Here is an 11,007-nt window from a genome sequence, read left to right as displayed (position 1 = left end):
GAAGGCAGGAAGGTGGCAACCCCTGCGCCCCACCTGGGGGGAAGCCTGAAAGCCTCGTCTCTCTCTCTCTGCATCCCCCCTAAGGACAAAGCCATTGGGGGCAGCTGCCTGGGTACCATTCCTGCTCCAGGCCTGTTCTGTGTGTTCACCTGGGGTGACTCCTGTCGTGGAGAGGGGAGTCTAGCCCAGTAGACCTGAAGGAGCGTCTCCACCCCCATCGTTCAGCCTGGACACGGAGGTCCAGCTCCGAGGGCCTTCTGGCGGCTCCCTCCCTGTGGGAAGTGGTTGCAGGGAACCAGGCAGAGGGCCTTCTCAGTGGTGGCCCCCGCCCTGTGGAACACCCATCAGATGTCAATCAAACAGACAACTACCTGACTTTTAGAAGACATCTGAAGGCAGCCCTGTTTAGGGAAGCTTTTAAGGTTTTATGTATTTATTGTGTTTTTAATATTCTATTCGGAGCCGCCCAGAGTGGCTGAGGAAACCTGGCCAGATGGGCTGGGTATAAAATTATTATTATTATTATTATTTATTTATTTAATTATTTATTGCCGGGACAAGCCTCTCTGGCCTCTGTCACATTACTCTGCCCAAAGGAGGGACTTGTGAGAACTCTAGCCTTCCCCTGCCCCACACCCACCAAAAGCCCCACTTTCAGGGAAGGCCACAATTCTGCCACATCCAAACCCAAGCTTTACACTGAATCTGGTGCAAGGGAACATTTCCTGCTTGGGACAGAAAAGGCCTGGCAGGCGGCTGTGTGTGTGTGTGTGTGTGTGTGTGTGTGTGTGGTGTTTAGCAAGCAGAGGGATCAACTATCTCCTCTCTCCTCTCTCTCAGAAAACACCCCAAAAAAAGCAGCGCAGAGGGGTCCGCATGCTTCCCTCCTGTGTCATGAATTAACCCCCTCCTGCCTAAGGCTGGACCAAGCAGGAAGCAGCTGCTCTGCAAGTCAACCAGCTGGCCTGTTGCACCACTGGGGGGGGCAGCCCTTAAAGATACAGGCATCCCAACCCCCCAATTAGCAGAGCACGGTAGCATGCAGGGCTGTGCCTGCCCCACTGCACGGAGCGAGACCGGTTTCTGCTGCCCAGAGGGCAGGACCCTAAGCAAAGGATTCACCTCACAAGGAAAGATACTGCCTCAAAACACAAGGAAGAACTTTCTGAGGGTAAGAGCTGCTGGACAGGGCAGTGGGCTCTCCTTCGTGGAGGGGTTTTAAACAGGTTGGACGGCCCTCTGCCAGGGGTTCTTGGTTCCTGGGACTAGATGACCCTCGGGGTCTCTTCCAGCTCTACAGTGCTGTCAGAGCATCCTATTGTTATAGGAATTCTAAGATCTCATATATATATAATAAATGTACAAGGCAAACCATGCGCCTGGAATAGTACAGGAGAGCAACCCTGGAGCCATCTTGACTCTCCCAAATGGACCTCAAAGGTTTCTCTGCAAGGAGGGAGGAAATGGGAATATCCGCCCTCCCTTCCCCACAGGTGGGTGGGTTTGTGGCACTGAGCAAGGCTCACCTGGGCGGGTGCCACCCACCTGCTTGAGCTGGCCTTTGACCCGCCCTCGGCCAGGGAGGACAATGGCCGGCCGGCCGGGGGTGGGCCTAAGGCCAAAAGAAAAGAGGATGACTCCGTTGCTCAAGCCTCTTTGCTGTTCTTCCAGGATCAGATCTGTGGCCAATTTGAACCCATACTCTGGTCTCTTCATTTGGGATAAAGGGGTAGGCACCACAGACAGGGTTTAGCGCCTGTGCCTGCAAAGCCTCCCCGTTGTCTCTTTGCTCACAAATCCTGTCTTAAGGGCCTATCAGTGTGGTGAGCCTGTGATCTGGATTCAGAAACTTTACCATCACAAAAGAATGGCCAGGCTGCCCAGATAAAAGCAGTCAGTGACCATTATCAGGTAGCCTGGCAGACAGGTTTTCTGCTGTAGACGGTCTCCTACTGTGATGTATGTATGATGTTTTGGGGGGGCGGTCTTGAGCTACAGGGGAGGCAATTTTCAAATGTCTATATAAGGGCTTGCACACCAATGTTTTGAGTTCCCCTCCTCCCTGCCTGGGGTGAGCGGGGAACCCTGTTGCAAGAGATCAATAAAGATCAGGCTTAGGAGCTGCTTTGCTTCCAAATATTCTCTGCTTGGCCTCTGTTATTTTCTCCTACCAATGGGGAACCCACTTAAGGACTCTATACGGGCTCTTGTGTCCCCCATAAGGGAAAAAGGAGCAGTTTTTTCTTAGAACACTGTCTAAGCTCAGGACCTCTGGCCAGGCGGGCAGGGGGTGTGCGCGCCCTATGCCCCCCAAGCTCCGGCCTCCAGAGACCCCCCCCTCCCCGTCCCTTGGCCACTTCTGTGCTTCTGCGCCCGGAGGAGCCCCTGGCGCCCCCGACGGGGCGGACGCAGCTCCGCCCGCCCAGGACGACGCTCCGGGGCGGCTCCCGAGCCAGCGCGCCGGATCCCTCCTCTCCGTCGGCGCCTCGCCTCTCCGCGGAAGCGCCCCGCCGTCGCCCCCCGGAGCAAGGGCGCACCTGGCGCGATGGACTTCGACCTGGCGGCAGGTGAGTCGGGGGGCGCCTGGCCAGACGGCTGGGGTCTCTCCCTTTTTTGTCGGGGGGCGGGGTGTCCCCAAGGCCAGGACGCCTGGGTCCCCTCCAGGTGAGGCCCCGTGTCACCCTGGCGCGCCCCTTTCCCTCTCTCATCCGCCTGCAGCGCTGGGGCCCGATCCCCCGAAGCCCGACCCCGTCGCGGAGATGAAGCCGGGCCCGCGCAGCGGCGACGCGCCTGCCCAGCCGTCGGGGGCGCCTCCTGCGGCCGAGGGCGCAGCAAAGAGCCTCGCGGTGAGTTGGGGGGTCCCTCCTCTCCCATTCCCCGCTTCCAGGGGCTGCGGTCTCACTGGAGCAACTGGCGGAGACCCCCTTTTCACTCCCGCTTCCCTCTTGCAGGAAGGCGGGCCCCGATCTGCATCCGACTCCAGCAGCAGCTCCTCCTCCTCCAGCGACAGCGACCAGGAGCGCAAGGCAAGAGGCGGGGGCGGGAGGTGGGCAGAGGGACCCCCGTCCAGGAGAAAGAAGCCTGACCGCCCCCCCCTCTCTCGGAGACCCTGGTCGCCTTTGCCCCCCCCCCACTTCCCAGGGAAGCCTAGACGTGCAGCTGGAGACCAGACTGGGAGAGGGGCTCCAGCCCTGGGTCTCCCATCATGGCCACCTGGCTGGCCCTCTAAGGAGGGGGGCGGGATGGACTAGATGGCCACGGGCCTCTTCCTGACCTCCACCCCAGGTTAAGATGTGCCTCTTTGGCCAGGTTTTGAGAGTTTGTGAGGGTCAGGCTTCCTGCCAGTCCTGTGTGCCTTTGGGCGTGGAGATGCTTGGTTGCAAGTCATTCTGTCGTAGGTGACAAGCAATAGCTTCCTCCATGTCAGGACTGTGGGCAACACTTGGCTCCACCCCCCATGCTGGGTGCTTTGACCCCTTCCCCAGGCTCACGTGGGGCAAAAGATTCCTGCCGCCAGGGCCCCTTCCAATTCTACCATTCTAGGGCTCCACTCTCTGGGCAATGTAAAAACCTCCTGCATAATGCCAACCGGCCTTTGATAGTCAGTGGTGGCAGAGTCTCCTTAAAAGCAGTCTCCACAGCCTCTCCTCTCTTCCGTGTCTCCCTCCCCATTTCCTGGCCAGCCCCATCCATCCCCCCTCCCCACTGCACTGGGCATGGGAGGGGACACAGCCTCCCTCAACACACCCACCCCTGGATTGAGGGCTGGCTCCTGGTCAAAAGGCAAACTTCCCTTGCCTGCTGCAGCTGGTGGGAAGTGTAAAATCTTCTGCTCCCCCCCCCCCTTGCAGGGACCTGGCACTGGCCGCCAGAAGAAGCTGAAGAAGCCCAAGAAAGAAAAGAAGCCCCATAAGGAGAAGAAGAAGAAGAAGGAGAGAAGCCACTGAGCCTGCCCACCCCAGGACTCTTCACCGCAGACCTGCCAAGCCCCAGCGGAGCCATCATGGAGCAGCTCCCTCCTTTGGATAACGAACTAAAGGACTAAAGAAAGGGGCTGCTTTCAGATTGTCAAGCGTGTTGTGCTCCCTGGTGATGGTTCAGCAGGGGAAGGGCTTTGCATTTTGAAGGTTGGCGCATCAGGGGCCTTGCATTGTATGTGGATGGGCTTTGCTTTCTTCTGCTGGCAGCAAGAGCACCAATTGGGATGGCTTTTAAAGACTGGACCAATTCACAGAGGAGGAGGAGGAGGAGGAGGAGAGGGCCAGCGAGGGCTCCTGGCCACAGAGGCAGTCAATGCTTCTGAATGGCAGGTGCTGGAAACCGCAGGAAGGGAGAAGGCTCTTGTGCTCGGATGCTGCTTGCTGGCTTCTCAAAAGAGGCACCTGAGAACAGGATTCTGGCAGGCTCTGCTTGTGTTCTCATGAAGGGTTTTTTCCTGCTTTTTGCACTATTGGGACAAATAAAGGGAGCTGCCTTTTCTGTTACACTGGAATGTCTATGGAAGGAAATGGAAGGTGAAACTTCAGCAGAGTAAAAGAATTAAATCCTTTCGGAGGCAAGGAGCTGTGAGGGTGTGTTAGTTGGCAGGCCTGGACCACACCCATCTGGGCCCCAGGAGAGGCGTGAGACTCTGGAGGGGGTGGCTGAGCTGGAGGGGGCCACAGGGGGGCAAAGGAGGAGGTTGCTCTGAGCAGATTCAGCCTCGCCTTCTCTCCATGCCAGAGAGGAACCACAATTCAGCCCCAGGCCCCACTGGTGGACCAGGGAGCGTGGCAGGGAGTGAGGAGGTAGTTACAAGGAAGAGGGAGGGAAGGACTGCTGTTCTTCTGCGAGGGCCAAGCCCTAGTGCTGCCCCCCCCACGCCCCCAACCTCTCCTCCCCGCTTTGCGCCCAGTAAGCAGTGGCACGGTGTTGCAGGCTGAGCGAGCGACGCAAGCTGCATGCTCTACTGAGAGGAACCACCGCAGCCTGAAAGAGCCTTCTTGCTCCAGAAAGAAAGCCCCACTTTCTCCCCCCCCCCCAAGCAGCAAAGAGCGACCCCCGGTGCAGGCTTTATTCTTTATTGGGCTGGTGGTGTGTGTACAGCACCAAAGGCTGTGAAGTTGAACAGAGAAGCAAGCAGCTTGTGGGCTGGTGGGGGGGAGGCAGGTGTCGGGCGGCTGCTCCATGAACCCCCCCCCCGGCAGCCTCCCCCGCCCTCCGTAGTAATACTGAGTTGCTCGCAAGCAGCAAAACCTGGCGCACGGGGGGAGAACGCCATGCGCTCTCCAGTGGTGTGCAGTGCTCACAAGGGCTCTGGCATGCAAAGGGGGGTGGGAAAAGGATGCTGCCCCCCAGGCAGAGGGAGCTCAGTGGAAGCCTGCCTGGGACCCCTTGCCGGAGCACACCCCCATCTACAAACAGGCTCCGGCTGCCCACCCACCCCTGACAACACCCACCCACCCGGAGGTCGCTGAAGCCAGAGCCACGGTGGCTCCAGGGCAGGTCTATGACCAGCCTGCCACACAGACCCCAACCAGGAGTGAGGACCCCCGCCCTGCCCCCTTGGCAGACCCGTCCGTCAGTAGATGAGGTGAAAGGTGAGCCAGTACATGATGAGCGGCTGCAGGCCGGCCACAGCCATGGTCAGGTACATGCGCAGCTGGTTCTTGGCTCCCCGCACCAGCACCCCCTCGGCCGCTGCCTCCGACAGGATCTTCAGGCGCAGGGTCCTGATCTGGAAAAGCCACAGGAAAAGGTGAATCGGGGGCGGAGGGCAGGGAGGGACACAGAGGCGCTGCCTGCCTGGGGATTCGCAACGGGCGCAGTTTTATTTCTAGGCCATCTGCATACTGCTTTTACACCTCAGAGGGGTTTGCAGTAATAAAGCCATGCAATAAAACCCACCAAAAAAGTTACAAACTGACAGCAATTGGTTATTCTAGAAGGAAGTATTCTTAGTTGCTGGCATACGACTGGCGTAACAGAAAAGGTTTCAGCGGGTGTTTAAAAGCTGGCACAGAAGGTGCCTCTTGAATCTCCAGTGGCAGAGCGTTCCACAGGACTAGGCGCTAAAGGCGCAGTTCCTTGTTATCAAGTGAGGATCTCCAACTTGGGGAATGGCCAACGACACTCCTGCAGGTGATCTCAGTGACTGAGCTGGGACCAACGGCTTCAGGGTCTTTCTAGATCAACACAAGGACTTTGAACCCGGCTCCGAAGGAACGAATTCACGGAGAAGAGGGCGACTGATGGCTACCGGCCACAACAGCTCTGCTCTCCACAGCGAGGCTTCAGAAGCCCAGTTACTGGAAACCACAGGAGGGGAGACGGCGTGGCTCTACCCTAACTGAGGGTTTCCCTTTGGGGAATCTGGTTGGCCAGCGTGAGAAGAGGATGCTGGACCAGACGGGCCACTGGCCGGATCCAGCAGGGCTCTTCTTGTGTTAAGTGGCCAGGGAAGCCGTTCAACAGGTGTTCTCAGCCAGAGGCCCCTGTCACATTTTGCACAGTTGGAGCTTTCAGACCGAAGCCAAGGGCAGCCCTACGTAGAGCACATTGCAGTAATCTAGCCTCAAGGTTACGGTGCTGGAGGAGACTCTTGAGAGTCCCATGGACTGCAAGAAGATCAAACTGATCCATTCTGAAGGAAATCAGCCCTGAGTGCTCACTGGAAGGACAGATCCTGAAGCTGAGGCTCCCAGACTTTGGCCACCTCAGGAGAAGAGAAGACTCCCTGGAAAAGACCCTGATGTTGGGAAAGATGGAGGGCACAAGGAGAAGGGACGACAGAGGACGAGATGGTGGGACAGTGTTTTCGAAGCTACCAGCATGAGGGAGGCAGTGGAAGACAGGAGGGCCTGGCGTGCTCTGGTCCAGGGGGTCACAAAGAGGCGGACACGACTAAACACACACACACACAGCCTCAAAGTTACCAATGCATAGACTACAGTGGTCAGGCTGTCCTTGTCCAGGAAGGGCCATAGTCAGGGGCAGACCTTTGGCCTTTCAAATTTCAGCGGTGCCCTGTGCGAGGCCAAAATTCAACACCTGCCCCCCACCTCTTGCCTTCCGCTCTGCACATGCGCTGCTACACCATAGTTGTGGCACTCCCTCAGCTCTGCTCCGTGTGTGGCAGAACCAGCCTCCCTGCCCTAAATCCCGTAACAAAACTGGTAAAAAGCTGCTGTTACTGGAGGCCAACGCAGAGCCTGAGACGAGGCCGGCTCCTCCTGTGTAAAATGCTCAACAAGTGCAGAAGAATTTGGGAAATGACCCCCCACCAAACACTTCCTGGAAGTTCTTACCATGAAGACAAAAATTGTGAGGCAGCACCAGCTCAGCAGCAGGTAATATCCCGTCTTCCCAAAGAGCAGCCCAGCCAGGAGGCCAACGATCATCCTGTCACAGGAGGGGAGAAGCGTCAGGCCCAGAGCCGGGCTCTTCCCCAGCCAATAATAATAATAATAATAATAATAATAATAATAATAATAGTACCCCACCCGTCTGGCCGAGCCTCCCAGCCACTCTGGGCTGCCCCAGCCCATCATCATCATCATCATCATCATACCCTACCCATCTGGCTGAGCCTCCCAGCCACTCTGGGCGGCTTCCAACAGGATATTAAAAACAATAAAATATCCAACATCAAGAGGGGCTCAGTCTCGCCCCCCTCCCCGGCTGGATCAGGCTGCCCTCGCCTCCTGGTTACTCACCCAACGTACTTGTACCCTGAGAAGGCCACCAGGTCAATGGTGGAGAGGTCCGTGTTGACGGTGACCAGGTAGAGGCTGAGGAGAATGGCCAGCACCTCAACAATGAGCCAGGCCAGGGCTGAGCTCGCCTGCAGTCCCAGCAGGTCGGGGGAGAATCTGCAAGGGGCGGGTGAGGGAGAGTATTGAGGGAGGGGCTCCCTGGCCACCCAAACCGCCCAGGCCTCACAGCCCCACACCCTCTCACGCCTCTTCCGCGATTCCAACTAAACTTTCGGAAAATATTCTTGACAGTAAGAGCCTGTCCACAGCGGAACGGGCAGGCTCTCCTTCCTCGGAGCTTTTTAAGCAGAGGTTGGGTGACCACCTGTCAGGGACTCTGTGATTCCTGGACTGCAGGGGGCTGGACTAGATAGAGGACTGTTCTAAGGGAGCTGATAGGAGACCCCTTATCCCCTCCCAGAGCTACGGGGTTCCTAACAACTCTCTTTTTAGATATTTATATATACATATATATACATATACATATATATATTATTGGTATTTTCCATACAACAACACGAAAAATATCAAAAAATAACAATACACAAAACATAAAAACCAACATTCAAGACAACAACAACAAAAACCGAATCCATATCTTCTTACAAGTTAATAACATAAACACTAAAAAGAAAAACAAACATTGACAACACTCAGCATCCTTCACAAGCTACACATCCTGGGATTTTTTGCAGGATGCCAGGCCTGTTTGGGCTGAAGCGGCCAGGAAAGGAGGATGGGGTCCAGGTCTTCCTGGGAAGCTCAGCAGCGTTTGGGGGAGCTGTCTTGCCCCGCCTTCTCTAGGAATGCCAGCAGAAAGGTGATCCCTAAATCCTCTCACCTGTTCTGAGTCCCCAGCGCCAGCCCTGCCACCAGGATGTAGGTGATGAACGCCATGACTGCGGAGGGAAAGGGCTCCTTAGCCATGGGAGAGACTGGCGCTCAGCCCTGTCACCATTTCCCTCCCCAGGGGCACCTCCCCCCAGCCACCCCAGGGACCCCCAGGGATCTGCCGTACCTGGAATGTAGAGGTCGGGAGCATTGACGTCAAAGCGGGGGGCCACGGGGGTGTCCTGCTGGTACTGCACCTGCCAGTCCTGCCAAAGACAGCCAAGAACCCCCACAGGCTCCCAACGGGCTCCCTGCCGCCAAGAGACCAGGGTGGGCAAAGGGGCTGGGGTGGCACAGGGAAAGGAGCCCTGGCCTGAGCCTCAAAGCCATAGCAGGGGGCAGCTGGGAGCAGACTGATCCCCGCAGTTCCCCCCCATCCCGCCTTAGCCAGGGCCCTTTGCAGCTCACCTGGTGCAGGAAGGGGAAGAGGAGCAGCCCCAGCTTCCTGCCCACATAGACGGTGTCCACAGCAAAGTAGTACTTCAGCTTGGTCACGGGGACAAAGCGGTCGATCTGGGAGGGCGGGAGAAGCGGCAGAAGCAGAGCGTGAGCAGAGAGGAAAGAGGAGCCGCTGATGGAGCGTCTCCACCTCCATCGTTCTGCCCGGACACTGAGGTCCAGCTCCGAGGGCCTTCTGGCGGTTCCCTCAGTGCGAGAAGCCAAGTTACAGGGAACCAGGCAAAGGGCCTTCTCAGTGGTGGCGCCTGCCCTGTGGAACGCCCTCCCACCAGATGTCAAAGAGGAAAACAACTACCAGACTTTTAGAAGACATCTGAAGGCAGCCGTGTTGAGGGAAGCTTTTAATGTTTAATAGGTTATTGTATTTTAGTGTTCTGTTGGAAGCCACCCAGAGTGGCTGGGGAAACCCAGCCAGATGGGCAGGGGTATGAATAATAAAATTATTGTTATTATTATTATTACATCAAATGTCTCAAGGGGATTTCTTTTGTTGTAAGGCACTGCCTCTCTCTCTGCCCAGCCTACCTCACAGGGTTGTGGTGAGGATTTAAGCGAGGAGGCCGGGAGAACCACCGCTGCCACCCTGCCCTCCTGGTAGTGAATGCCATGCAACTGATCATACGGATGAGTTGGGATTCCTGCCTGGCGGGGGCTGGACTAGATGGCCCCCGGGGTCCCTTCCTGCCCTTTCGGGGGGGGGCCTGGGCGGGTCCTGGTCTGGGCCGAGGGGGCGCTCCGCCGGGGTCCCTCTGCTCCGGCCCCGGAGCGCCACTCACGTTCCTGCCCACGATCTCCTTGCCCTGGCTGGCCAGGCTGCTCCCGTAGGCGGCGGCGAAGCTGGAGACGGGCTGGGCCAGGAAGGCGCCGGCGCTGGTGTCCTCGAAGAGCCGCGTGGGCTCCGTCCTGGGGGCCGGGCTGGGGGCCGGGAGGCCGGGCGGCGGCGGCGGGGCGGGCGCGGCGGGCGGGCGGCGCTTGGTGGCTGCGGGGGGGGAGAGAGAGAGAGGGGGGGGCGTCAGGGGGGGGGCGGCGGCCCACCTGGCGGGGCTCCCCTCCCCCCTCCCCCGCTCCCACGTGACACCCACGCAGGCGGCCCGGCGCGGCTCTTCCCGGCGCGGCGCCGGCGCGCTCCATGTCGGCGAGGGAAGGCGGAGACGGCGGGCCGCGCGGCGCAGGCGCACTGGGGGTCCGCCCGCGGCCAATCAGCGTGCGCCGCCGCCGCCGCCGGCAGCAGCCAATCGCGGGACGCGTCGCCGAGCGCGCTGCCGGGACCCGCGGGAGGGAGGGAGGGCGGGAGGAGAGGGCGCCGTTGCCAAGGGGACGAGAGGAAGAGCCAGCGGCTCACGTGAGCCGAGGAAAAAAGCCGTTTCCGTGAGGGGGAAGCGCATGCGCGGGGGGAAAAGGCGCGGGAAGAGGGGCTGGCAATCCCAGAAGCCTTTGCGTCTTCCATCCCAGAAGCCTGAGGGGAGTGGGCGGGCTGGGAGGCTCCGGCGAGGCAGCCGAGGCCCCTGGAGGCCGGGCAGGGCCTGGCTGGAGCCCGGCGGCAGCAGCGGGAGAAGGAAGGCCCCGACCCCGGGGCTCCCGGGCAGGAGGCCAGAGCGTCCCCGGCCCACCTCTGCCGAGGGGCAGCTCCGGGCGGCGGCGGCGGAAACGGCTCAAGGGTGGCGCCAGGCCAAAGGAGGTGGTGTCAAGGGGGAAATCCCAGGGGGAGAGGCAGCCCAGCAGCCCCGCTGGCCGGGGAGCGAGTCCCCTGAGGGTCCGTGCAGTCGGGAAAAGAAGGAAGCTCCAGCCAAGCATTTTGGAGCAAGGCAGCGGTCAGTGGACCATGATCTTGATTCCCAGGCGGAGTTGGAGCCCCGAGCGGGGGGTGAGCTCCTCTTTCCCCCAGAATGCACTTCGAGGGACATCACTGATCCATCATCACGAC

General features: G+C 59.0%; 2 protein-coding genes across 2 annotated transcripts; one reads left to right on the top strand and one right to left on the bottom strand.

The window, feature by feature from the left end:
• Nucleotides 1-2,483: 2,483 nt before the first annotated feature.
• Nucleotides 2,484-4,559, top strand: LOC308484509 (uncharacterized protein). Its single transcript, XM_081019532.1, has 4 exons — nucleotides 2,484-2,567; nucleotides 2,719-2,846; nucleotides 2,952-3,026; nucleotides 3,852-4,559. Exons 1-4 carry the CDS (start codon nucleotides 2,546-2,548, stop codon nucleotides 3,945-3,947), a joined length of 321 nt encoding a protein of 106 aa, XP_080875658.1. The 5' UTR covers nucleotides 2,484-2,545; the 3' UTR covers nucleotides 3,948-4,559.
• Nucleotides 4,560-5,046: 487 nt separating this feature from the next.
• Nucleotides 5,047-10,214, bottom strand: YIF1B (Yip1 interacting factor homolog B, membrane trafficking protein; the record flags this gene model as incomplete). The annotated part of the gene is made up of 8 exons (XM_081016736.1): nucleotides 5,047-5,716; nucleotides 7,287-7,380; nucleotides 7,695-7,850; nucleotides 8,575-8,632; nucleotides 8,752-8,830; nucleotides 9,033-9,137; nucleotides 9,860-10,062; nucleotides 10,166-10,214. The coding sequence occupies 8 exons, from the start codon at nucleotides 10,212-10,214 to the stop codon at nucleotides 5,561-5,563; spliced, it is 900 nt and encodes a 299-aa protein (XP_080872862.1). The 3' UTR covers nucleotides 5,047-5,560.
• Nucleotides 10,215-11,007: the final 793 nt, after the last annotated feature.

This window comes from Podarcis pityusensis, assembly GCF_964106645.2.
Source record: "Podarcis pityusensis genome assembly, chromosome: 8".
NCBI classification, from domain to species: domain Eukaryota; kingdom Metazoa; phylum Chordata; class Lepidosauria; order Squamata; family Lacertidae; genus Podarcis; species Podarcis pityusensis.
The sequence above is the reverse complement of the archived record's forward strand: the minus strand, read 5'-3'. Positions and strand labels throughout refer to the sequence as shown.